Source organism: Elgaria multicarinata, chromosome 14 (assembly GCF_023053635.1).
Source record: "Elgaria multicarinata webbii isolate HBS135686 ecotype San Diego chromosome 14, rElgMul1.1.pri, whole genome shotgun sequence".
NCBI classification, from domain to species: domain Eukaryota; kingdom Metazoa; phylum Chordata; class Lepidosauria; order Squamata; family Anguidae; genus Elgaria; species Elgaria multicarinata.
In genome coordinates this window covers 6,377,218-6,402,448 of record NC_086184.1, presented here as the reverse complement: position 1 = coordinate 6,402,448, position 25,231 = coordinate 6,377,218, and the positions used below count along the sequence as shown (strand labels likewise).

General features: G+C 43.2%; 1 protein-coding gene across 1 annotated transcript in view; it reads left to right on the top strand.

Moving 5' to 3' along the window:
* CDH13 (cadherin 13) overlaps positions 1-25,231 on the top strand; it is a 694,106-nt gene that overhangs the window by 308,004 nt on the left and 360,871 nt on the right. Inside the window, exon 4 of the mRNA XM_063141045.1 lies at positions 8,495-8,611. Within this exon, the coding sequence (XP_062997115.1) occupies positions 8,495-8,611 (117 nt within the window). The remainder of the gene's footprint in view (positions 1-8,494; positions 8,612-25,231) is intronic.

Sequence of the window (25,231 nt, the reverse complement as noted above, 5' to 3'; positions counted from 1 at the left end):
GGGCTCTCACATACTAGAGGCATTCAAGAGGCAGCTGGACAACCATCTGTCAGGGATGCTTTAGGGTGGATTCCTGCATTGAGCAGGGGGTTGGACTCGATGGCCTTGTAGGCCCCTTCCAACTCTGCTATTCTATGATTCTGTGATTCTATGAATTGTTCAGCTTGGAAAAAAGGAGGCTAAGGGGAGACATGACAGAGGTGTACAAAATTATGCATAGTATGGAGAATATGGCTAGGGAGACATTTTTCTCCCTCTTTCAAAATGCTAGAACCCGGGGTCATCCCATGAAGCTGATAGATGGGAGATCCAGGACAAATAAAAGGAAGTCCTTCTTCACACAGTGATGTAGTGATGGCCACCAATTTGGATGGCTTTAAAAGGGGGTCGGATAAATTCCCGGAGAAGGTTATCAGTGGCGACTAGCCCCGATGGTGATGTTCTGCCTCCAGTATCTGAGGCAGTAAGCCTGTGTGCTGTTGCTGGGGAACATGGGTGGGAGAGTGGTGTTGCACCATGTCCTGCTTTCTTGGTCCCTGGTCAACAGCTGGTTGGCCACTGTGTGAACAGAGTGGTGGACTAGATGGACCCTTGGTCTGATCCAGCAGGGCACTTCTTCTGTTCTTATGTTCTAATGCACAGACCCCTTGTCTGGTCTGATTTTCTTCTTCTTCTTTGCCAGACCAGTTTGGGCTCTTCCCACTAGCATCAAGAATGGGAAGGGGAGTACCAAGTCCCGTTTGAATTTCCAATATTTTGTTGTTGTTGTTGTTGTTGTTGTTGTTATTTTGGCAAACTGGCTTTTGCTAATTTTGGGAAGGAAACATATTTCAGCCTCAGATGTACACCATCAAACCTAATTTATACACCTCTCTCTATAAGACACTGAACAGCAAGGCATGCCACTGCTTTCCTGGTCAAGCCTAATGGGTTACCGATTGCCATGCCAGTGATGATTCCACCTCTCATTGTGACAAATTGGTCATGGTCCAGCCTTCTGACTCATTCCCATGACAACTTCTAATGAAGTTTTTTGTGGTGAAGATTAATAGCGCCTGTTGCCGGCAGGCAGCTAAGCCATTCATTCCATTTTTATTTTTATTTTTTTTATTTTTTTTAAAAAAGGTGTTAGGATCCCAAAGAGACCTTTCTGGCAAGAAACAAAAAGGAAAATAAACAAGAACAATGGATTGTACAGCAGGGGGAACATTTTCACCTCTTGCAGTATGGACCCTAAATTTGTCCAGTTGGAATCCGTAGCAGGTATTTACGTGTCTCTGTTAGAAGCAGTCTTGGAGTTCCACAAGATGTTACTCATTCTGAGTAGGAAATCAAACACCTTGACTTTGTAAGGTGTTGCTGCTAAAACTTGACTGTAAGAAGTTATTTGCAATTAGTGTGGTATCCAACGGAGATATGTGTGCTTAGTGTGTGTGTGTTTAATAGGGATAGGCATGAGTTCATATCAGTTGTGTTCTGATAAGAATTTACCACAATCCACAAAGTTCTTTATCTTTAGAACAAAAAGAACTTATTCAAAAAATGTGTTAGAAACCACTTGACATATTGGTCCATCCAGACCTTTGAGAGCTTAGCTCTTCAAAGTCTGGATTTGAACATGTTAGTATTGAATTTGGTTTTTCTTCCTTTTTTTCCTGAAAGACTCATCATCTTTAACAGTTACATAGCAGGCAGATACAGTGTGGTCCTCTCCATGCTGGGAACAACTGAATATGGATATATGTGTACATATCCCTTATGGTGCAACCCTATGCATGGTTAGACAGAAAAAAGTCCCAAAACTCCTAGGGTGGCTGAGGAATGCTGGGAGATGTAGGACTCCCCCCTATCTAAAGCATGCATATGATTGCACTCTTAAAAGATTTAATTTTGGGAAGGGCCTTGGCTCAGTAGTAGAGCACTTGATTTGCGTGCAGGAGATCCCAGGTCCAGTCATTGACATCTTCAGGTAGGGCTAAGAAAGAATCCTGCCTGATGTCCTGGGGAGCCACTTCCAGTCCATGTCAACAATGCGGGGCAAGATGGATCAAGGTTCTGACACAATATAAGACAGCTTCCCATGTCCCTACATTCCCACACCCAGCAAGACCTCCTGGACTGGCTCCTCTTTTTCACCATTACAATCTGCTTGTTCACTGTGGCCCAGACAACAATGACACTGAAAGGAGTAGCAGTGGATATCTCCTTACTCATTAGCCATCAGCCTGTCAAGAAAGCAAGTGGAAGCCAGGAGGAGGAGGAGCAACAGCAGAGGGAAACAATTATGGTAAAAGGGTCAACTCTTAGAGGGAGGAGGACACTGAAGGTATGTTGACCAAGGGCCTTCCAATACTTGGAGTCAGCATTATGGTCCATCCACCCTAAGCCCCACTAGGCTTAGTTGACAGAGTGGGAGGATCATTAGAGATTATTTTTGCCTCCCCATCTTCCCTTGCAGCAATTTCTGTTTGACAGGCCTCTGAGCCCATCTAAGGGGACAATGTTATGCAAAGCCCTATGAAGAGAGACTGAAACAACTGGGCATTTTTAGCCTGGAGAAGAGGAGATTGAGGGGAGACATGAGAGCACTCTTCAAATACTTGAAAGGTTGTCACATAGAGGAGGGCCAGGATCTCTTCTCGATCCTCCCAGAGTGCAGGACATGGAATAATGGGCTGAAGTTACAGGAAGCTAGATTCTGGCTGGACATCGGGAAAAACTTCCTGACTGTTAGAGCAGTATGACAATGGAACCAGTTACCTAGGGAGGTTGTGGGCTCTCCCACAATACAGGCATTCAAGAAGCAGATGGACAGCCATCTGTCAGGGATGCTTTAGGGTGGATTCCTGCATTGAGTGGGGGTTGGACTCGATGGCCTTATAGGCCCCTTCCAACTCTACTATTCTATGATTCTATGGTTCTATGTTTAGGCAGAAAAAGAGTCCTACAACTTTCATCATCCGCCAGCCAGCATGTTATGAAGAGTTAAGCTCTCCCAGTTCCTGAACATTTCAACACAATTCTTGGCTTATTAAAAAAAAAAGTGTAAAAATGCATTTACAAGTGTGTATTTTAAGACATTTGTATTCAAATACAAATGTGTGTAGATTTTTTTTTAACACAAGTTAATGCAGAAACAGGAAAAGACTAATGAGTGAACACACATGAAAGTGACATGAACCAGAAATAGACTGCTTTGTGCATCTCTGTTCCTCATTGCTTAGCAGAGGTGACTTAGTAATGGTACTAAATAATAAATAGTTGTTGTTTTTGTTGTTTTCTCAGAATAATTTGTCAAGCGTCGATTCAGGATATAGTTTGAAGAACCAGGTCAAAATAAATATATAGAGAGATCAGATATTTACGTGTTTTAATCTTGGAGACCTACTTCAGAGTTTTCTTAATATTAAAAAAAAAAGATGAAAATGATGATTGCTAAAATATGCACACACAAAATTTGGGAATTGCAACACTTTCCAAAGATGTGATGTGATGTGCTCGTGTTCGTGAAATGGAAATATGTATTTGGCTGTAGCGAGTACGGTAGCCACACCTATGTTCTATTCTGATAAAAGAGCCTTTTAGTTGATGTGATCACAGTCTAGATATATGCACATTTCCCAAATGAAACCAGCAAAGTGTAAGTGTCAAACTTTGCGATTAATTCCCAGCAGCAATAATTATGGATGAGATGAAATGGGTCAGTGGTACATTTTGCAAACACTCTGAAACACACCACATTTCAGCTATTATTCAGAAGGGTAGGAAAATGGGCCAGAAATGTTAAGAAGAGCCCTGCCTGGATCAGACCAAGGGTCCATCTAGTCCAGCATTCTGTTCACACAATAATAATAATAATAATAATAATAATAATAATAATAATATTTATTTCTTACCCGCCTCTCCCTTTGGATCGAGGCGGAGAACAACATTAGAACAGGAATCAATACATCTTAAAAATTCTTGATTTTACATTGATCTGGATAGGCCTGCCGGAAAAGGCTAGTCTTTAAAGCTGCCTTAAAATCACAGAGAGTTAATTTTACGAATCTCCTCCGGCAGGCTGTTCCACAATCTGGGGGTGACAGAAGAAAAGGTCCTCTGGGAAACTGATGTCAGCCTAGTTTTAGCTGACTGAAGTAAGTTCACCCCAGAGGACCTGAGTGTGCGGGGCGGACTGTATGGGAGCAGGCGATCCCGCAGGTAACCTGGACCCAAACCATTTAGGGCTTTAAAGGTAATGACCAACACTTTGTACTTTGCCCGGAAACTAATTGGCAGCCAGTGGAGTGATTTTAATGTTGGGGTAATATGCTCACCCCTAGATGTACTGGTGACCAACCTGGCTGCCATATTTTGAACTAGTTGAAGTTTCCGAACTAGATACAATGGTAGCCCTGTGTAGAGCGCATTGCAGAAGTCAAGCCTTGAGGTTACCAGCGCATGCACTACTGTCTTTAGGTCTTCTGACTCTAAGAAGGGGCGCAGCTGGCGTATCAGCCGAAGACCAAATGACCAAACAGCTGCCAACCAGTGATCCACAAGCAGGACACGGTGTAACAGCACCCTCCCACCCATGTTCCCCAGCAACTGGTGCACACAGGCCCACTGCCTCTGATACAGGAGGTAGCACAGAACCATCAGGACTACTAGTCATCGATAGGCTTCTTCTCCAGGAATTTGTCCAATCCCCCGTTAAAGCCATCCAAATTGATGGCCATCATGACATCTTGTGTTGGTGAATCCCATAGCTCACCTATGTGCTATCTTCATCCATTCAGCATAAATGCAGGACACCCTTGCTCTGATTTCACATTGTGAAATCAAAATAAATAAATAAAAATGGCACAGAAGCTGAAGATTGAGGAGTCATGCAACTGTGATCTGAGAACACATTAAGGAACATCACCCCTCCCCCCCATACACACAGTTTTAAACAAGGGAGGAGCACAGAAACATTCCTCCCCATAAATATCCTCTCACCATTCACCCTCTTAAATTTCATTGATGGAAATTTACAAAGGTGTATCTATTTTATTTCCTTTCCATATTTGAATGCTGAAAAATGGACGAAAGTCTTATCAGTTCCCCCCTAAAGGGGTAGAAATGGGAAGGCATGTCTATCCTCCCACAGTCTCTCCACCAACCCATCTGCAGCTGGGGCTGTTTCTACACTTGCTTTTTTTTACCAGGATCATCCCTGCAAATGACACACAGGGGATTCTGGGAGCAGGCAGGGACAATCCCTCCATTTTCCCGGGATAATCCTTGGGTGTAGAAAGGGCCTGTGTTGTCTTGATTGCAAAGTTTGCATTATCAGTCCATGGAGGGATATTTTTTGTCATTACTGCAGTCTTAGTAAGATAATTAGTACTGTATGCATGTAAGCTGTCCTGGATTGACTCCCAGGAATTCACAAGAGTGGACGTTGTTGTTGTAGCTCCTGTTCTTTGGTTGATGTAACGGGGGGGGGGGGGGGGGTTCATGTAACTATATAGCTCCAAGAATGCAGACGTCTGATTCTTGTCATTCTTCTAACCTATGCCACAAATACATGGCAGCTGGGAAACTCCGTCTGTGTTTACTGCTGTAAGTGGATTTGAAAGCTTACTTCTGCTGTATGTGTGTTTTGCCTTTTTGGACAGAATTCAGTTTTCATTCTGTTTTGCTTGACACATCAAATATTTTGTGCCTTGCCCTTTCTCATGAATTTTTATCAGGCCCAGATCCTTGGAGGGACAGAAATTGAAAGACAAAACAAAACAAATCCAAGGGACCAGAGAGGCCTGTAAGATGGAAGGCTGGGAAAAGAACGGATTCAGCCTTAGGATGAACTTTTCAAAAGTAATGAAGCTTGGCATACAATGGTATGGAAGGATTCTCCCCATGTGGGTCTCCTGATGTCTATATGATAGAGAGGTGATTCTTGCCTGCATGGCCATTTCCCTATTCTGGACATCGTCAAACCTGAAAACCAATATTAAAACTAGGGATGTATAAGAATTTTGACTTTGCTCCAAAAGAACAGACAACGTCCTGTCCGAAGCCCTGAATGTGATCATGAGCCGTATTTGCAAATTGCCAGACATGTGCTGATGTCCAATTTGCGCAAATTTCCCTGTAGACTGAATTAGTCCCGCTTTAGCCTACGGAGGAAAGTTGTGCAGGAAAAAAGGAAAGGAACCTCTTGTGCAAAGCACTTGAGTCATTGCTGACTCCTAGAGGGATGCCTGCTTTCACTGACGTTTTCTTGGCAAACTTTGTAGTGGGGTGGTTTGCCATTGCCTTCCCCTGTCACAGTTTACTTTCCCCCAGCTAACTGGGTACTCATTTTACCGACCTCGGAAAGATGGAAGGCTGAGTCGACCTGAGCCGGCTGCCGGAGAACCAGCTTCCGCTGGGATCGAACCCAGGTCGTGGGGAGAGTTTTGGCTGCAGTAACTGCTGCTTACCACTCTGCACCACACAAGTTGTGCAATTGAGGGTAAATTTGGGCAAATTCCACATCTGTTTGCTGCTTGATTTTCACAAGTTTCCTGTTGGCCCAGCATGTGTAGGGATCACAACCTTAAACAGGGAACAGGCACAACATGAACAGCGAGACAATGTTTGAAGAATCCTAGTGATCTCAACCTTTGCTTAATTGCCCATCCCTAAGTAAGAGCAACAATGTGGAGCATTGTTGCACCAAACTCAGACAGTACGAGGCACAGAGACACCTAGAGCAGAGGAAAGGAACATGTTATTCAATGTCTTGTTCATGCAAGGCTTTCTGAATAGGGATGTTATGGGAGTCTGAGATGGGGGTGGAATCTGGCAAACGCCACCCTGCTTGGTTTTCTGGGCTCTAGTCTGCAGACCTCTGTGCTTACCAGACCCTTTTCAGCTCTATGGTTGCTATGTGGTCTGCAGTGCCCAATGAGCCATGAACAGCTCCCTGAACACACAGCAAGCCACCATTTCTTTAAAAAAATGGCAACACAGTCTTTTTTTCATAAAAAAAGCTTTTTATAGAATCATAGAGTTGAAAGGGGCCTACAAGGACATTGAGTCCAACCCCCTGCTCAATGCAGATGGCTGTCCAGCTGCCTCTTGAATGCCTCCAGTGTGGGAGAGCCCACAACCTCCATTGGTAACTGGTTCCATTGTCATATTGCTCTAACAGTCAGGAAATTTTTCCTGATGTCCAACCGGAATCTCCTGTAACTTGAGCCCATTATTCCATGTCCTGCACTCTGGGATGATTGAGAAGATATCCTGGTTCTCCTCTGTGTGACAACCTTTCAAGTATTTGAAGAGTGCTATCATGTCTCCCCTCAATCTTCTCTTCTCCAGGCTAAGCATTTTATGCAAAATGCCATTTCTGCAAGTTTTAATGGTCCATTAATGCCTGTAATGTTACAAAATGTCCCCTTTATGGTGTGGTGGCTTGCTCATGCAATCAAACAGGTGTGGTTGGCTGGTGAGAGTTCAGCACGAAGCATGGTCAGAAGTGAGTCCATACATCCCTATTTCTGAATGAAATACCCCAAATTACTGTTTGACATTTTCGTGTCTGCTCTTCCAGGGGAGGAAAAAAAAATAGCCATCTCTAATGTATAACACATGTTTTAAGTCCCTTGTCGATACATGGGCATTCCAGATGGACTCAATTGGCAAAGTTGATTTCCAGCCCTAATGCTTTGCTGACACAACCCAAATCCTAGCTAAAGTGTCATCATGGAAGTGTTTGTAGATCAATACCAATGAAAAGAGAGGATGGAGCACAATGGAAACTAGCATATGGAAGATACAGCAGGTGGCCTACTGAGGCACAGTTGTGAGGAAGGGTAGTACACATCACATTGCATACTCAGAAATATATGGTCTATGACTGCAGATTGCATTTGAGTCTTCAGTCAGGTCCAGGAGGTGCAGATGTTGTAAATTCTGGTAATAAATAAATAAATTGAAAGAAATTTCTCATGAATGCCTATCCCCTAGTTCTGTGCTATTGCAGAGACATCTATAACACTGCTTCGGAAAGTGAAACATACTTACTTAGTGTCTGATAAGATAAAAACAGGTAAAAGATCTTATACATTGAAGCTGAATGGGCATCTCTCCCCCAATCTTCCCTTCATCAGAACCAGAGAGCTGCAGATATACCTGTGACTGCTTTCTTCGAAGCATGCCTGTAGGTAGGAATGCAAGGTGAAGCAGGAGTTATCAATCATTATCGGCATCATCACAAATAGAATGATCCTGAAGATTTCACTCGAAGGAGATTTAATGATGATCTTCATTAATCACAACCCTGATTCCCCGTCTTGAACTAACAATACTTCTACAGCTAATGAAGGTTGAGAAAGTCTATTAGTAGAACTTTGGCTCATGGATCCTTTTATTCATCAGGGTGTTTTTTTTTAAAAAAAAAGTTCACAAGAAGGATAATAAATTGTGCTGTCTTAAGAACCTTTGGGCTAATTAATCTCATTATTCTTTCTTTCTTTAGGAAATCTTTAAAGCAGAAAGTAGCCTTGGGATTGTAAGACAAAGAAGGTCTATTGTAGCAACTCCAATCTTAATTCCTGAAAATCAGAGACCTCCATTTCCAAGACCTGTGGGCAGGGTAAGTGTTGAAACAGACTGGGCCTGGTTTAAAAGGATTCTCATTCTCTCTCTCTCTCTCCCTCTCCATTTACAGAGTTATCTGTGTTTACTGCCAATATGAGCTTGGTTTTGTTTCTCCATTAATTTTTGGATAGGTATGCTTCTGAGTTTCTCCCTGTAACATGAAGTTCTGAGCCACCAAGTTTGGCTTCCAAAGTGAAATAAACATTTTACGAATTCTTCATTCCCACTAACCCACATGAGCTACCACTGTCACCTCTGAAATCACTCCCGCACACACATCATGACCTCTTGTCCTGAAATTCGTGTTTCCAGCAGTTGTGGTGGTTCCTAGCCTCAAGCTACAAGGTCTGAGTTCTTGCGTGTGCTAGAGGACTGAAGAGGTTTGAAAGAAAGAAAGAAAGAAAGAAAGAAAGAAAGAAAGAAAGAAGGATCCTTTTCACTTTATATTAAATTTGAAGGTCAATGCACTTATGAGATGTTTATCAGAAGCTCTATATTCATCCACCAGAAAAAAAGCATCCTTTTAAAAAAAAATTCAGGGAAGGGAGCTATGGGTTATTTATTTATTTATTTATTTATTTATTATTACATTTTTATACCACCAATAGCCGAAGCTCTCTGGGTGGTTCACAAAAATTAAAACCATGAAAAGCTTAATAAAACAACCAACAGTCTAAAAACACAAATACAAAATACAATATAAAAAGCACAACCAGGGTAAAACCACACAGCAGAAGTTGATATAGATTAAAGTACGGAATTAAAACAGCAAAGTTTAAATTTAAGTTAAATTAGGTGTTAAAGTACAAAGGCTTTAATGGCTACTAGCCCTGATGGTTGTATGCTATCTCCAGTATCTGAGGCAGTAAGCCTGTGTGCACCAGTTGCTGGGGAACATGGGTGGGAGGATGCTATTGCACCATGTCCTGCTTTGTTGGTCCCTGGCTGATGGCTGGTTGGCCACTGTGTGAACAGAGTGCTGGACTAGATGGACCATAGGTCTGATCCAGCATCAGGACACTTGTTATGTTCTTATGGTTACTCAGCTGCTTGCTCAACCAGTTGCGCTAGCAAAATGGATGCCCACTGACACAATGAAGAGATGCAGTGGAGTTCCGCTCGCACTATTTGAATTTGAAGAATTGCATAGTTGAATACTGCCCCAGCATGGGCATGGGCATGTGAAAGCAGTTGTAAAGCATAGAATGGCATTTGAAAGCAATACATGGCCATCTGAAGGTTTCCCATGAGACCATGAAGGCCAAAGTTTAAAATTACCTAACAGCACTACTGGCTGATCAGTGGAGAGTTCAGAAACAAGGACCAAACTGCCTGATGAAACGTAACAATGCAGGAAACAAAAACAGGAAACGAAACCAGGAAACCAATGCATCTCAGACGTGGTGAGAAATGAAGACCCTCATGTGTGCAATTCCAAGGGCAACCTGTTGGTGCCATCATGGCTATGGCATTGACTTGCTTTGCAAATTAGAGCCCAGGTGGTTGATTGGATGAACTTTAGAATGCAAAGGTGCACTAGTGGGCATACAGTTGTGCCATGCACAACATTTTGATAATGGGAGCATTAGCTTTTGTTGTGTGTGTTTTTTCCATCCTAATGGCAATCTCAGAGGGAAGCCAAAGAACAAAAAATCACAGACAAACCAAGCATCTCGGGTGTAATAAAAATGTAATATTGAGTGTTATTGAACTTGCTCCCTATAAGGACGAACACGGCTGAGTTGATCAATAAAATGCTATAATGAGTTATAGTCATCAGGTTGGAGTGGGGAAAATGAATTAGCTATAACTCTGTATGGTCATTTTCTGAAAAGTTACTTGTCTGGAAAAGCGACATGCTGGCAATCTGTGTTCCTGCGACAGAAATGCTGTTACAAGTCACTGCTGTGTCAACAAGAAATAAAGACAGAACGCGTCTTTGTTCCCAATCATGCGGCAATGTGGCAGAAAGCTATGGCTTGTAACCTTAGGTACCTGGGGACTGGGGTGCGCAATCAGTGGCTGATGGTGTGTTTCTATGAGTTGTAAGTCAGTCATAATAGGAGGCCACTTTCGTTATAGCCATGCCTACGGTGCAGTTTCCAAGAGTTCGTGGGGGAAACTTAATACATCGTGTGTTAACAGCAACTCACTGGCCCAGTGTGTATCTTTTTCTCTAATAAACCATGATTTACTGGAATAGCTATCGATGTATCAATCTAGTTCTAGATACAGATATATCACACACTTGCACACACATTTTTTTATTTTATTTTATTTTTTAACAGTGGCATCAAACAAGTCAATTCCAGTCTAGCAATCTGCAGACAACATAATATAAAATAATGAGCAGTGGAATTTTAAAAAATCCAAGCCAACTTCATTATTTAAAACAACAACAATAACAACAACAACAAAAATCTTTAAGAATTATGTTTAATAGTCTTCAATGGAAGGTGGGGGAGATGTACAAATAGATAGCCCTACAAAGATGGGCCTGCCAGTGAAAAGGTTCTGTTCCTTGGACCTGCCAATCTGCTTGACTTTAATGGTGGTGGGGGGGGGGAGTGTGTGAGAGAGATAGCAGGGTCTCTGTGGCCAACCTTAGGGCCCTGCAGCTTGGCTCACAGATATAAGCTGAGTTCGGTGAGCGAGGGTGTGTGTGTTTCTGTTGAGCTCAAAGAGGTCTGGGTTCCCAAGCGACTAACTTCCCTACTTCAGCCACTTTAAACCACTTTAAATTGGGCTGGAAATGCACGAGCAAACAGTGTAGCTGATACAGAATGTGCCTTTCTGGTAAGCTGATGTAGCTCAGTGTCATAGCACATGCTTTGCAGCAGAATCATAGAATCCTAGCATAGTAGGGTTGGAAGGGTCCTATAAGACCATCGAGTCCACAATGCAGGAAGCCACCTTAAAGCAACCCTGAAAGATGGCTGTCCAGCTGCATCTTTCCCAGATACAGGTGATGGGGGAAAAGAAAACCATTGCTAACCATACTAGACAACAACTGAGCTAGAGGGACAGGTATTCTGAACTGTTAGGAGGTAGATTCCAGTGTTCCTGTAAGAATGGATAATTTCTGCACTTCTAGGGTGACCCTATGAAAAGGAGGACAGGGCTCCTGTATCATTAACAGTTGCATAGAAAAGGAAATTTCAGCAGGTGTCGTTTGTATATATGGAGAACCTGGTGAAATTCCCTCTTCATCACAGCAGTTAAAGCTGCAGGAGCCCTGTCCTCCTTTTCATAGGGTCACCCTAGCTCTTCTGAGTTTTCAGTCTTCTCTGGATTTGACTGACACACTGATGTGTTATTGGCCTTTACCCAATAACACCCTGTGCATCCTGTCTGTGTAGTTCCTGGCCATTGCGATTGCTGAAGAATCTTGCCTTCATAGCTACTTCCAATGTTAACCGTGTGTGTGGATGTACAACTCTTCTTCAGCATATGCTTTTGCTACAAACTTGCAAGCCGTGCCTTGGAAGCTGATATGCTTGAGTGCTCTGCTAGATGAGACTAGAGCACACGCAATTCCTTGCATGACCGAATCTTACATGAGTACAACTTGATTCATGCTTGCAATTTCCTCACTAATAAACATACAACATTTCCTAACTTAGCCAGGACTAATTTACAAGTGCCTTAATGAACTGAATCATTGCATAAAATCCAGGATTCCTGATGATAATGCTAGCTTTTAAGTATGACACACCTTCTTTTAAGTCCTGCAATCTGGACGTAAGTCATAATGCTTGCGCATGTATGTGTTTAAGCTGCTTGCTCTTGTTAAAGTGCTGTTGATTGACTTTTGTTCATATATTTTTTCCATTATTTTTATTTTTAGCTACTTTGGTTTCTTTTTACTCTGGAATACTAGAGAGGCCATATAGAAAGGAGGACAGGGCTGCTGTATCTTTAACAGCTGTATTGAAATGGGAATTTCAGCAGGTGTCATTTGTATGCATGCTGCACCTGGTGAAATTCCCTCTTCATCACAACAGTTCAAGCTGCAGCAGCCCTGCCCTCTTGACCAGATACAAAAGAGGGCAGGGCTCCTGAAGATTTAAGTGACTCCATCCATCCCTAGCTGAGTACCATTGGACCTGCCTGTCTACATAAGGCTTCAGTTGGTTTTAGCTTCTTGCTAAGACAACATCTTCCTTTTGTTATAGTAGATGGCATTATTTATTTATTTATTTATTTATTGCATTTCTATAAGGCTTCAGTTGGTTTTAGCTTCCTGCTAAGACAACATCTTCCTTTTGTTATAGTAGATAGCATAATTTATTTATTTATTTATTTATTTATTTATTTATTTATTGCATTTCTATAAGGCTTCAGTTGGTTTTAGCTTCCTGCTAAGACAACATCTTCCTTTTGTTATAGTAGATAGCATAATTTATTTATTTATTTATTTATTTATTTATTTATTTATTGCATTTCTATAAGGCTTCAGTTGGTTTCAGCTTCCTGCTAAGACAACATCTTCCTTTTGTTATAGTAGATAGCATAATTTATTTATTTATTTATTTATTGCAATTCTATACCACCCAATAGCCGAAGCTCTCTGGGCAGTTTACAAAACTTGGAGTGACCAAAGATCCTTTTCTTCCTGCCTTGACATCCCCTGTCTTCCCTTGACCTGTTGACTTTGATTGGACTCTGTCAGCTTAACCTAACCTTGACTAGCATGACTTGATCCTGCTTGCTGAATGGGACTTTACATTCTGATCTGACTTCGTGGTCTTAGGTGTCAAGTTCTGCTGGATGGCAGAAAACTCTTTGTCAGGATGCCAGTCCCTATGGTCAGTGAAAAGGTTAGACAGGTCTAGTTTCCTATCCAAATTCAAGTTCCATCAGCAATATCCTTGTTTTGCCATCCCTGGCAGCTGCATTTTCCTGGGAGTTTTCTTCAGTCTTGGATTCCTCAAAGCAAATGGAAGTAACTAAACAAGTGCCACTTTGTGGAGCGTGGAGGCAACTATTTCATGGACAGGATGGTGATTTTGGTGCTTCAATTATTGTTGTTGTGGTGGTGGTTATATCTCTTTCTCTCTCATGGCTTTTTTTCTAGATGGATGTGACAGGCTTTGCCAAGTCATGCTAGCAGTAGTAGTAGTAGTAGTAGTAGTAGTAGTAGTAGTAATAGTAGCTTTTTAAAATAATTCTTTCAGTTACACAGCACAACAAAGTAATGATGCAGCGTGCTCCCCCCATCCTAATATTATTGGCTGCCTCTGCGGTGTGCCTCAGAGCCAGCTTATTGCCTTGTAACTAAGTACCCCTTCTTCAGTACCTCTTAATTAAATAGCTATCACACGCCAAGCATGAGCCCATGTTGATGAGTCTGGATGTTTAACAGGCCCTTCCGCTTGCACATGTGAGCTGGCGTTCTTGAGGGAAAACAATGAGATTAAAATATTTTAATATGCTTTTGGCAGCACTGCAGCTTGACGTCCAGATGGCCTAGGTTACCGACATTGATGGGTATTATTGATGTATTTCCTCTCTCTCTCTCTCTCTCTCTCTCTCTCTGATACAAACATGGGACGATCGTACACGGGGGCGGCTTTTTTGGTCTCCATCCATATGTTATTCTTCCAATTTATTTGTCCACATCAAGTGGAATGAAGAATGGCACAGCGGGACACACAATTCTCCTTTAATTACCGTGATGGTTTATTTGTCGGTCCTCTATGAAGAATGACAGATATTAACCTGATAACAAATTGACGAGACGATGATGATGATGATGATGATGATAATGATTTGCATACCAGGCATGATCGTGTCGTGTCAATCTCTTCTTTCAAGTAGTTGTGAAGAGAAGGTGACAGCTGTGACAATAAAAAGCTCCATCACAGGACTCAAGCTCAACCTATGTACACTAGTTGATGTGGAACATGGGTGGAAGGGTGCTCTTGGACTCATATCCTGCTTGTGAATTTCCTGTGGGCAGCTGGTTGGCCCCGGTGTGAACAGAATACTGGTCCAGATGGACCCAGATGCAGATGAGTTGGTCCATCCCTAAAGAGAAGGGATTTGAACTCACCCCCCTCCCCTAATGTCCATCATTCAAGTCACAGCACCAACTGGGCCTCCTGGGATACAGGATAATGAAATGCAGTCTTTTAGATTGGCTCTTTTATTTCTTCATGGGTCTTGAGATATTAGTAACCTAGACACATTGATAATCATGATTATTTTCCGTTGTTGTTACTGCTGCTGTAGAAATATATCTCCCCCTCTTCTCCCTGTTTTTTGCTGTTATAGCACGTTGGAACAATTTGGGGATGAATACTGTTTTGCTTTTGTGCAATGTTGAGCTGGATAAATCTATGGGTTCTTCTCTAACTGCACTATTCTTTGATGTCTTCAATGCAGAGATCCAAAGGGCTACCTTATAAGTGCTGAATAGCATGTGTGCACTCAGTGGAATTAACTCCTCCCCCTTTTAAAAGTATGATTGCTGTTCAATAGTTCCACAAATGTATGAGAAATTAATTGCAGTTCATTTTGGATCAGGGTTCACCCCGTTCACATCTCTCAAACCAAACGAGGACACGAATGAAAAATGTGTATGAAAAAATGTAAGCTTACAAAAATGCTTTAATCAATGGGAGAAGAATGTATATATTTCAATGACGCACACCTCTGATGTGTACATTTGAGGAATTATGTACCCCCCACAAATTTTATCAAAAACTACAACAACCCACACAGAGCGATTGCAAACTGATACGTACATGAGACAAAAGGAGTTTTGAGGTAGAATTTGAAGAATTTACACCAGCTTGAGTTTGCTTGCAGCACATCCCTAAAATAGTACAAATTCTCTCCACACACACCCCACTAAAATTCTTCTCAGGTTCAAAAGCAGTTTATCATGAGACCAGAGGCCTGAGGTGCGGCTAGAGTTCAATAGAAGCAAGACAATCCCCCACCTTGTATATATGGAAATCAGTGTGTGGTCCGTTCAATTCATGCCAGGGTTGTAGACATAACAATTCCAAAATCCCTGTTTATTCCCTGATGTTCCCTTGCTGAGAGAAATAATTCACAACAACTCTTAATGTTAACAAATGAGTGATTTCACTGACATTTTCATTTTCAAAAAGGGATAAACGTGATGTCCTTCACATCATTAAGCATTCCATTTATTTAGTGGTAATGGGTCTGCTCACATTTCCTTCCTGTTTGAAATATTGATCACTGCGTAAACAATTTCAGTGATCCTTTTTTTTTTTTTTTTGAATCTGGTTTAAATGAGCACAGCCCTGATGAAACATTTGTGTCAAAATAGTTCCATTTGCATCAGATGTTTTCAGAACTGGAGACCCCACACAAGTTGGCAAAGTAGTTTAATGATAAATATCCTGAATTCACCTCCCGGGTTTTTTGGTCAGTGGTTTTTTGGGTATAATAAATAGAAAATACAGATGTACCAAGCAGCAAAACCCAAGTTTAGCAAAGTTCTCCAAATTCCATCGTAAATTGTGAGCTTTGTTCTTGTCTTTTTGCATGAAAAGATATGTTCCCCAAATGTACACATCAGTTTTGTGCATCTTTGAAAACTATGCATTAAAGCATATGTGTATGCATTTTTCAAAAGCATGCTGTCAAATCCATTTTGGGAGGTCTGTGAATCACATTGCAAATTCGAAAATGTGCGGAGTTTGACAGAAGATTGCATCTTGAGATGGTGTTCAGTCCGAAAGGTGCAATCTGTGTTAGTCCTGATCAAGAACAAACTGAAATGAATTTCTCATACTTCCCTAGCAGGAAGGCACATTTAAATATTTTTTCAAGATGGGCAATGTCCTTATCTAGTTGCTATGGAGACATGTTAGCGAGAAATACATTAGCTCTGTAGCAACAGCAGAATTAAATTTTATGCCCAATATTGAAAATTCCAGTACCTAATTTCCTCTATCTTCATAATAAATCACACTGATGACCTTAGATGTAGAGCAAGAAAGATATAATCTTGTCTGTGCTCAAGAGCTTAGTTAGCTAAGGGAAACTTGGAGAGACGAAGTACTGTGCTGTGGGTGTTGACCTCCAGCTTGAAATTAAAGGAAATTATTTCAAATGAAATGATCGAGATGTAAGCGTGCAATTTTTCATGGATCAGTGTGTGAGTCTCTCTAGAAAATGACATATAGACCAAAAAAAAAAAAATAGAACTTGTTGTGCATCTCCAATGGCCAGACTCAAGTAAAGAACTCGGACAATGATTTGTAATACCTTCAAACACACTCCCTAACCACTTGATTCAAACAGGTTAGCAGCCTGTGTGAATGAGGTCTAAGTGAAATTAGGGATGTTGAAGGAATCCATCCAGAGGGTCAAGTCTGCCAAGCTTTTGAAAGCTCAATTCCCCAGACCCTTGTCTGTGAGCTGGCCCGACTCAACCTGTGTAGAATCAGGCCAGCTTGTGGACTTCTGTCACTATCGTTGCCATGGACAGTCACTTTGCACAGCTCCCTTGCTTGAGAGAGTTGTTCAGAGCATCCAATGGTGGCAGAGAGGAAGGGAGCTATGCCACAGACCTTCCTGCCACTGTCCACGGCTGTGCGCAAGTCCCTGTTTCTCCCTGCCAGACAAGGAGAAGGAGAAACTTGTGTAATTGCCCACTGCGGGCCGCTGTACACAAGTCTCTCCATGTTTGGTAGCCATAACCTTGTCTGCGATGGTTTGAGAGGCTCTGTGAGAGGGACCAGAGGTAGTAATACCTTGGACTGGAGAACACAACCTCAAGATTTGAGGTCAACTACTTGTGCCTTGGCTTGACTCAGCTTTAGACCCTCAATTCCCTGTTGAGCTCATTTATCTCCTTGATTTGAATTATCTCCAATGGACTTATCTCCAACAGCAGATTCCAGCTGCCGTTTTGCCACCATTGTGAGATACGTTGGGAAGCCTCCTAGGAAAATGACTATATACTTCTAGTAAATAGTGAATACTCTTGCTTCGACATGTTCATAGTCCAGAGCAGTGGTTATTGATGTGTGTGTGTGTGTGTGTGTTTCATTCCCAGGACCAGTAAAACAATTCTTTTTAAAAGAAATGTGCATGTGGGATAGAAAAAGGCTGTCAGAAAATCAGCTGCCAGATCACTAATAGAGTGATGGATGAGAGCAGTGGTCCAGGGACCATGTTTAGATAAGGAAAAAGGCATTTTTGAAATCATTGGTTTCTCCTTCCCTAGTTCCTGTTCATTTCCCTTTGGCAGGGTTGATCCAAAATACTCCCACTCTCATTTCACCACTATATCGACAGGAAGAAGAATGGGCATGGGAATTGAGTGATGGCAGGGGAAAGGGGAGTGGAAAATGTGAGTCTTACCAGTGGCAACAGCCTCCATCCCCCCTCATACTTTTTTTAAAAATGATACTATGGGCTCATCTACACAAAGCAGGATATTCCAGTATGAAAACAGTATGAAAGTGGTATATAAAAGGCAGGAGCCACACTACTGCTTTATAGCAGTATTGAAGAACTGTTGGGGACCATTGACACAGACCATATGCTGCTTTCATACCAATTTCGTAGTGTTATATCCTGCTTGGTGTAGATGTGTCATGGGTCCCAACTGCTGTCAGTGCACTTCATTACCATTATAAAGCAGTAGTGTGGCTCCTGCCTTTTATATATATCACTTTCATACTGCTTTCATAGTGGAATACCTTGCTTGGTGTAGATGAGCCCTATGAGTAAGTATCCAATGGATGCTTCTATCCTTGATGATTCATAGAATTATAGAATAGCAGAGTTGGAAGGGACCTACAAGGCCATCGAGTCCAACCCCCTGCTCAGTGCAGGAATCCACCCTAAAGCATCCCTGACAGATGGTTGTCTAGCTGCCTCTTGAAGGCCTCTAGTGTGGGAGAGACCACAACCTCCCTAGGTAAGTGTTTCCATTGTCATACTGCTCTAACAGTCAGGAAGTTTTTCCTGATGTCCAGCTGGAATCTGGTTTCCTTTAACTTGAGCCTGTTATTCCATGTCCTGCACTCTGGGAGGATTGGGAAGAGATCCTGGCCCTCCTCTGTGTGACGACCTTTTAAGTATTTGAAGAGTGCTATCATGTCTCCCCTCAATCTTCTCTTTCTGCCCTGCTGATTCCATTGCACAAGTAGTAGGTACCACCTATTCCTTAGCAGAAGTGGAACACAGCACTTATACAAGGGGGATTTAGAGCTTCCTAGGGGAAGCCCCCAAATGAGTAGAAATTCTCATTTCTGGAAGGAGGCAGGTTGGTGGAACTCCCTTATGCTTGCTCTAGTTGTGATAAATCACCATTGAATAAGCAGTGGGTGCCATTTTTGCAATGCAAGCAGTGGGGTGGAGGAGAATTGCTGGGGGCAGAAGTACCCCATTGGATTCTGCCCTTGGTTGTCTATGCATCATCTCCACCAAAGTAATACCGACTTGTGGACTAGCTTCAGTAATTTTTTTTTATTTCGCAAGTATTTTAAGCACTTCTCTCCACCCCACCCCCACTCCACACACTTTTCTCTGTTCTCTTCCATCTGCACACTTAAGGGCAAGGTAGGTGTTTGTCTCATCTCCCTCATTAATCGTTCGTGCCACATATCTCATAACCTTATCTCGGGGAAAGTCTCTGAAGTCTTCTACAAGAGCTTTCCCTTGTGGGCGGCAAGTTTTCTTTGGGCATAGTTCAGTGAGGGATCTAAAACAGGTAGTAAGAAGACTTCCTGCTTTTCCTTGATGTGTTTCATGATCCACTTGTCTGCTTTCATTGTAGCTAGCGATGCGCTCCGTAACGCCGTGGCATTGCAGCCTGTCCTGCTTGATCATCGGCCATTAGCAAACCTAGCTGGCCAACAACGTGTTGTAGCAGGATACTAAGTTTTCTTGCAATCCACACAACTTCATAAGGCACACGTTGAACAACGCAGTTTAAAGAACCCAAAATGTATTCCCACTCATACACTTCAAAAGAACATTTGCTAAAAAGAAGAGGGGAAATTCTTATTAGATGATCAAGTATAATTGTATTGTGAGAGCTGGTCTGAAAAAAAAAAAGTCCTATCAGACTTTAAATTCAAGAGCTTGAGGCAAACTACCACACCGTTGCTATTTTTTTCCTTGTTCTGACTCCTAATAGGGAATTGCTCCCTGCCGGCACAGTAATGAACTTGTACAGGCTTACAACTGTGTTTTGAAGAGAAGGCACTACAATATGAAGGCAGAGGGGCTGTTTCATAGCATTATTATTATTTTTCCCCAGAGAAATGTAACCCTTGCTTCTTCTGGAAATGTATGTGTGTGTGTTTTTTCCTATTCCCCTGCCCCACCAGTCCGGTCTGCCGAACAAGCCAATCCCTTGAGCATAGCTGAAGTGGCCCGGCTGGCTGGCAAGATAGCCACCATGAGTAGCAGAGTTGGGCATTGGACCAGTTAAAAAAAGAACGTGTTCAATTGACCAGTCAAATGTTGTACATATCAACTGAGTGTTTTGGTGGCTCTGCTCTAGTGGAACATCCAAAAGAGGATTTGGGCTTTCTCCTTTCTCCGTGTGTAATGTAATATCTTACTTCCAGCTGTATTGAACATAAGAACAGCCCTGCTGGGTCAGACCAAGGGTCCATCTGATCCAGCACTCTATTCACTCAGTGACCAGCTGGCTGTCAAACAGGAACTCAGAAGCAGGACAGGGTGCAACAGCACTCCCCCCACCATGTTCCCCAACAACTGCCTCTGATACTGGAAGTAGCACATAGCCATCAGGACTAGTAAGACACACATTTTGAGCAGCACATTTCTTTTTTCCAGACAAGAGACCTGCTTATTTGTGAGGCCTGGTATTTCGGATGCTCTCTGAAAGTGCTGCTGAGTGATTTAGCCCTGCTTACTTCTGAGTAGGTATGCAGAAGCCTTGTCCTGCTTTTATCTAAGTTGGCTTTAACATGATAATAATTAGGGGTGTGCACGGACCCCCTGCTCCGCTTCACTTCCAGATCCATGATTTGTGGATCGGGCCATTTCGCTCCGCCCCTGCTCCACCCATGCCCGCTCCGCTCCACTGCGGAGCTCCGGATCCGGATCGGAGCTCCGTTTCCCCCCCCCCGCATAGGCTTGCATTAAGCTTAAAAAGTATACAACTTTTTTTCTGTGAAAGTTAGAAACCTCATGTTTGGCACCATGACACCTCATGGAGGTATACACACGCCCGCCAAGACTCAAGGCAATCCCATAATCCCCTGAATTTTTGGGAATTTATGAAAATCCAACTCCCCATTCACACCCCTTTCGATAGCTCCGTCAATTTGCACGTTAAAAACCTCAAACTCACCACGATAGCTTATCCAGGGATACACACGCACACCCAGACTCAAGGCAGTCCCATCATCCCCTGTTTTTTGGCGGGGCTTAAACTTGCAGACATCTCAATGGGGCTATTTCAAAGGAAATCCCAAGATGCCATGAATTGGGGAGTAGAGATAAACCTATATGAATCTTCTTCCACACTTGAAAAATGGATTTGGAACTTCCAAAACTCCAAGTGAGCGCAGGAAGAACTTCTCCCCTGAGTCAAAGCCAGACACACACAACATCCCTGCGAGGCGGGCAGGGGAGGAGAGAGGGAAGGCAGGCAGGCAGCAGACATTTCTGGGGGCATAAGGAAGCGAGCCAAGGATAAGCCAGTAATGCATATAAAATGGAATAAATAAATAAATAAATAAATAAATAAACGAAGGAGGGGTGGAATTAAAAGCAGCAGTGTTGCTGAATAAACAACAAGAAGAACTTTTTTAAAAAGGCTATATCTGTCTTTTACCAGCAATAGGGGGACGTGCCCAGGGGAGGGGGAAGCAGCTGCCAGTTCAACTCATGAAAGCCATTGCTTCACCACGAGAGCTCTGAGGAGTAGAACTCTCACTTCAACTCATGATAGGCATTGCTCCACTGGGTTACTCTCTTTGGAGGGCTCTGATTGCCCTCCAAGTACAGGAGAGAGTGGGGGCATGTCCTCATGGGATGCCCTAGGGGAGCTCATCCCCTTGCACCACATCTTTTCAGTTGTTCCCCAAAGTTAGGGTGGGTAGCAGTGCTGTGTTTCTATCTCTTATTATTGGCTTAGTATATGATTTCAGGTTGTGTTTGTGCATTTGGTGGGGCTACTGTTTTAAAAACACTGGGAAAAGTCCGTTCAGACTAAGAAAGAGAAGTTCCCAGAATCCCAAGTTACCCATTTTGCCTATCCCTTCCTCCAACTTTGGGATCATGTGATCATGACCGGGAGTTGACTCTGCCCCTCAACCCTTCGGAAAAGGTATTTTCCCGCCGGTTTTTTAAAAAATTCTAGCACACGAACCGCAGCATGCAGAGAGCTGAGAGTAGTCTCAAAATGACCCCCATCCACGTCTCTCCAAGCACAAGAATTTTCAGAAGGATAGCTTCAAAAACAACACAGTTATCCCCCTTTCTTTTCCGCAATGCAATCCTATGGGCGAAATGTTTCAAGATGGCGATCGGATCGGACCGCGGAAATTGGAGCTCTCCGAAAATGGGCGCTTCTCTTCGCCTTGCTTCTAGGGTTCCGCGGTCCGCTTCTACTCCGCCTCTGGGCAAGGTGGAGCAGGCCAATTCGCTCCTGCTTCTGTGCTTCTAATCGGAGCGGAGCACATGCCTAATAATAATCACATCTGAGCCTGCCCACTCTACCTTTGACCACATATGGAATGTGACCCCCATGACCTTACCCATTTTTCAATTTGACCCTCTTGACCCTCTCTTGTTCTCACTCCCACCTCTGGTCTTATCATCCATACTTCGTCTTCCACCAGCAACGTGCCAGTTGCTATGCGTTCATCAGATAAGATGACATCAAAGGACTGTGGAAATGGGGAGAGAAACCACAACTGTTTTACCTTTTACTTTGAGGCTGGCAAATCTATTTTTGAGGCAGAAGCCAAACATGTGACTTCTTCTCCTTCTGAGACCTGAATATTTTAACTATCAATTTCCAAACCTCTGGACTTTCCATAATACTTGATAATCCAATAAATTGCTTCACATCTTCCAAGAAGCACCATAGCTGTAGCCTGAGAAGCGCAGGCTTGCAAAACAATTTAAATTTTTAATAAAGTTTAATAAACCTAGTTAAGAATTTTCATGCTAAGTTCAAGATGTGTTATTGTCTCATTACCAGAAACTGAGCAGTGTTGCTAATGCCATTAAATCATTTGTTCTCTTGATTTGCCCGAAGCATTCACATTTCGGGGGAAATTAGACAACAAAGCATGATTCTGGGGGGAAAGTAGCTTGCTTCATTAAGTGAAAAGTTTGATTTACTCCAGTGTTTATCCCTAGAGTCTGTTTGTCAGGGAATGTGCCACTCTCTTCAATTATATATAAAAGAATCTCTGATCTGTTTTAATGCATCTCTGAATTCTTCATGAAGCTCGGCATATACAAGTAGGTGCTTCTGTAGATTTTAGTTCAGTTTGCCATCCCATTCTTTAACAAACTAATCATGGACACCAAGTCCATGGGGACAGCACACTTGAAGGAGACTGCCTCAAATCATATTGACTGCAGTATTTCTGAAGGCAGTGACATCTCTCCTTTTCTTCTAAAATCCTAAGGGTACATGGAATCCTCTTCTTCAAGAGAAGAAGGGCTCATTTACACCAAGCAGGATATTTCACTATGAAAGCAGAATAAAAAACGCAGGAGCTACACCAAGCAGGATATAACGGTATGAAAGCAGTATATGGTATGTGTCAATGGTACCGAACAGTTGTCAGTGCACTGCAATATCACTATAAAGCAGTAGTGTGGCTCCTGCCTTTTATTTATCGCTTTCGTACCGCTTTCATAGTGCAATATCCTGCTTGGTGTAGATGAGCCCAAAGTTATTTTTAGGAAACAGTTTGGAGTTCTAGAAAAATGGAGTCAGACATCTCTATATGCTCCCAAGGGTCCAGATTTACCAGGGATGATGCATCCTTATTTACTTGGGTTGAGGATTTTGTCTGGTGCCATTTAGAAGTGAACAGACGCTATCTGCATACAAATGTGTTGATTGGAACACATCACCCTTCCAATTTCACACTCTTCTGAATTTTGTGAAGCAGTTTTTAGCTGGGGAAAAAAAAACATGCCAAAATACCTACGTTACAGCCGCATGCATATAAAATGCATCGATTATAATAAAAATGTGTTATGGAATAAAATATAAGTAAATAAATAAATAAAATGTGCTATGTGCTGGGAAATAAAGGGCTGGCACTAGATTCCCTCTCTCCCTTTGCATTTTTCTCTGTGCCTTAACTCCTCACCCAGGGCTGGTGCTACCATAGAGGCCACTCAGGTGGCCGCCTAGAGCGCCAAGCTAAGAGGGGCACCGTGTGCCGTACAGCACTCATGTGTGTTGTTGGCTGTGAGCCGGTCCGGTCCAGCCTGAGGATTCAGCTGGGCCTGGGCAGGCGAGGTGGCACCCCGCACCTGCCCAGCCAAAGCGAAGCCAGGGACACAGGGGAGGGTGGGGTTCCGCATTCGGACTTCCACCTGGAAGCCGCCCTCCCAGAGCCGCTCTAGCTGCCCGGAAGCTTCCCTCCCAGAGCTGGGAGGCCACTGCCAGAAGAAGAAGAAAAAGCATGTGGCAAGCGTGACCCTGGCCCAAGCTAGCCTCTGCCTTACTCCAAGGAAAGGGCACCGGGTCGCCTCACCTCTCTCCTCAAACAGGCCGCGATGTCCAGGCAGGTGGGCAAGCAGGACTCCCTCTCCCTTCCCCCAGGAAAGCTAGGGACTTGTGGACTCCTCGCAAGGAAAACTCTCCTGCTTCCCGAACCTGCGTGTGTGGATCAACGGGACTTGCATCCGAGAAAGCGTTGCACCAGGAGGCACCAGTGCAGCCCGATCCACCTATGCCTCCTTACTCGGAAGCCTTATTCCCCCGAGTAAACGTGCGGAGGGGATCGGGACGCCAGGCTGCATAGCGGGTTGCATTCAAAGGGAAGCAAGTTCCGGTGAATTCCAGATGGCTCAGTCCCAAATCGAAGTGAGCCAGTCCCAGCTCTCCACTCGGCGCACACGTTCGGACTTCTGCGCAATTTGGGTGTGTGTGCAAGTAGCTCACCTTGCCTAGGGCACAAAATAGTCTGTCACCGGCCCTGTCCTCACCTGTTAGAAGGTTGTCTCACCTCAGTCTTACCTGAGGTCAAGGACATCCACTCTGTTTTAGTCACCAACCTATGGAGAGCCCACCCCAATTTTCCTCCCTGGCCATAAACTGTCCACCACCCAGGCTTCCATACTGCTGCCTCTGTAGCTGCAACGTTGCTACCTTCCTCCCCTCCAAGGTCTTAGGTTGCAGTTTCTCATGAATGGATGTTCCTCTGTAAAGAAAACTCCTTGCGAGCAGAAAGTTTGTACCATGGAGAGAAGGCTAGGCTAGAACCCTTTCCTCCTTGACGTCTAGTTTCCTGCAGTTCGTGATTATTGTGGCATGGGGCTTTCCTTTCACCATTCCCCTGTTTTAAAATAGCCACTGCAATTGCCTTAGATGGAGAGTGGGTGTCAGTTTATTTTTCAAATTAGAATTCTCCTGCATGCATTAAAAGAAAATGAATATCGA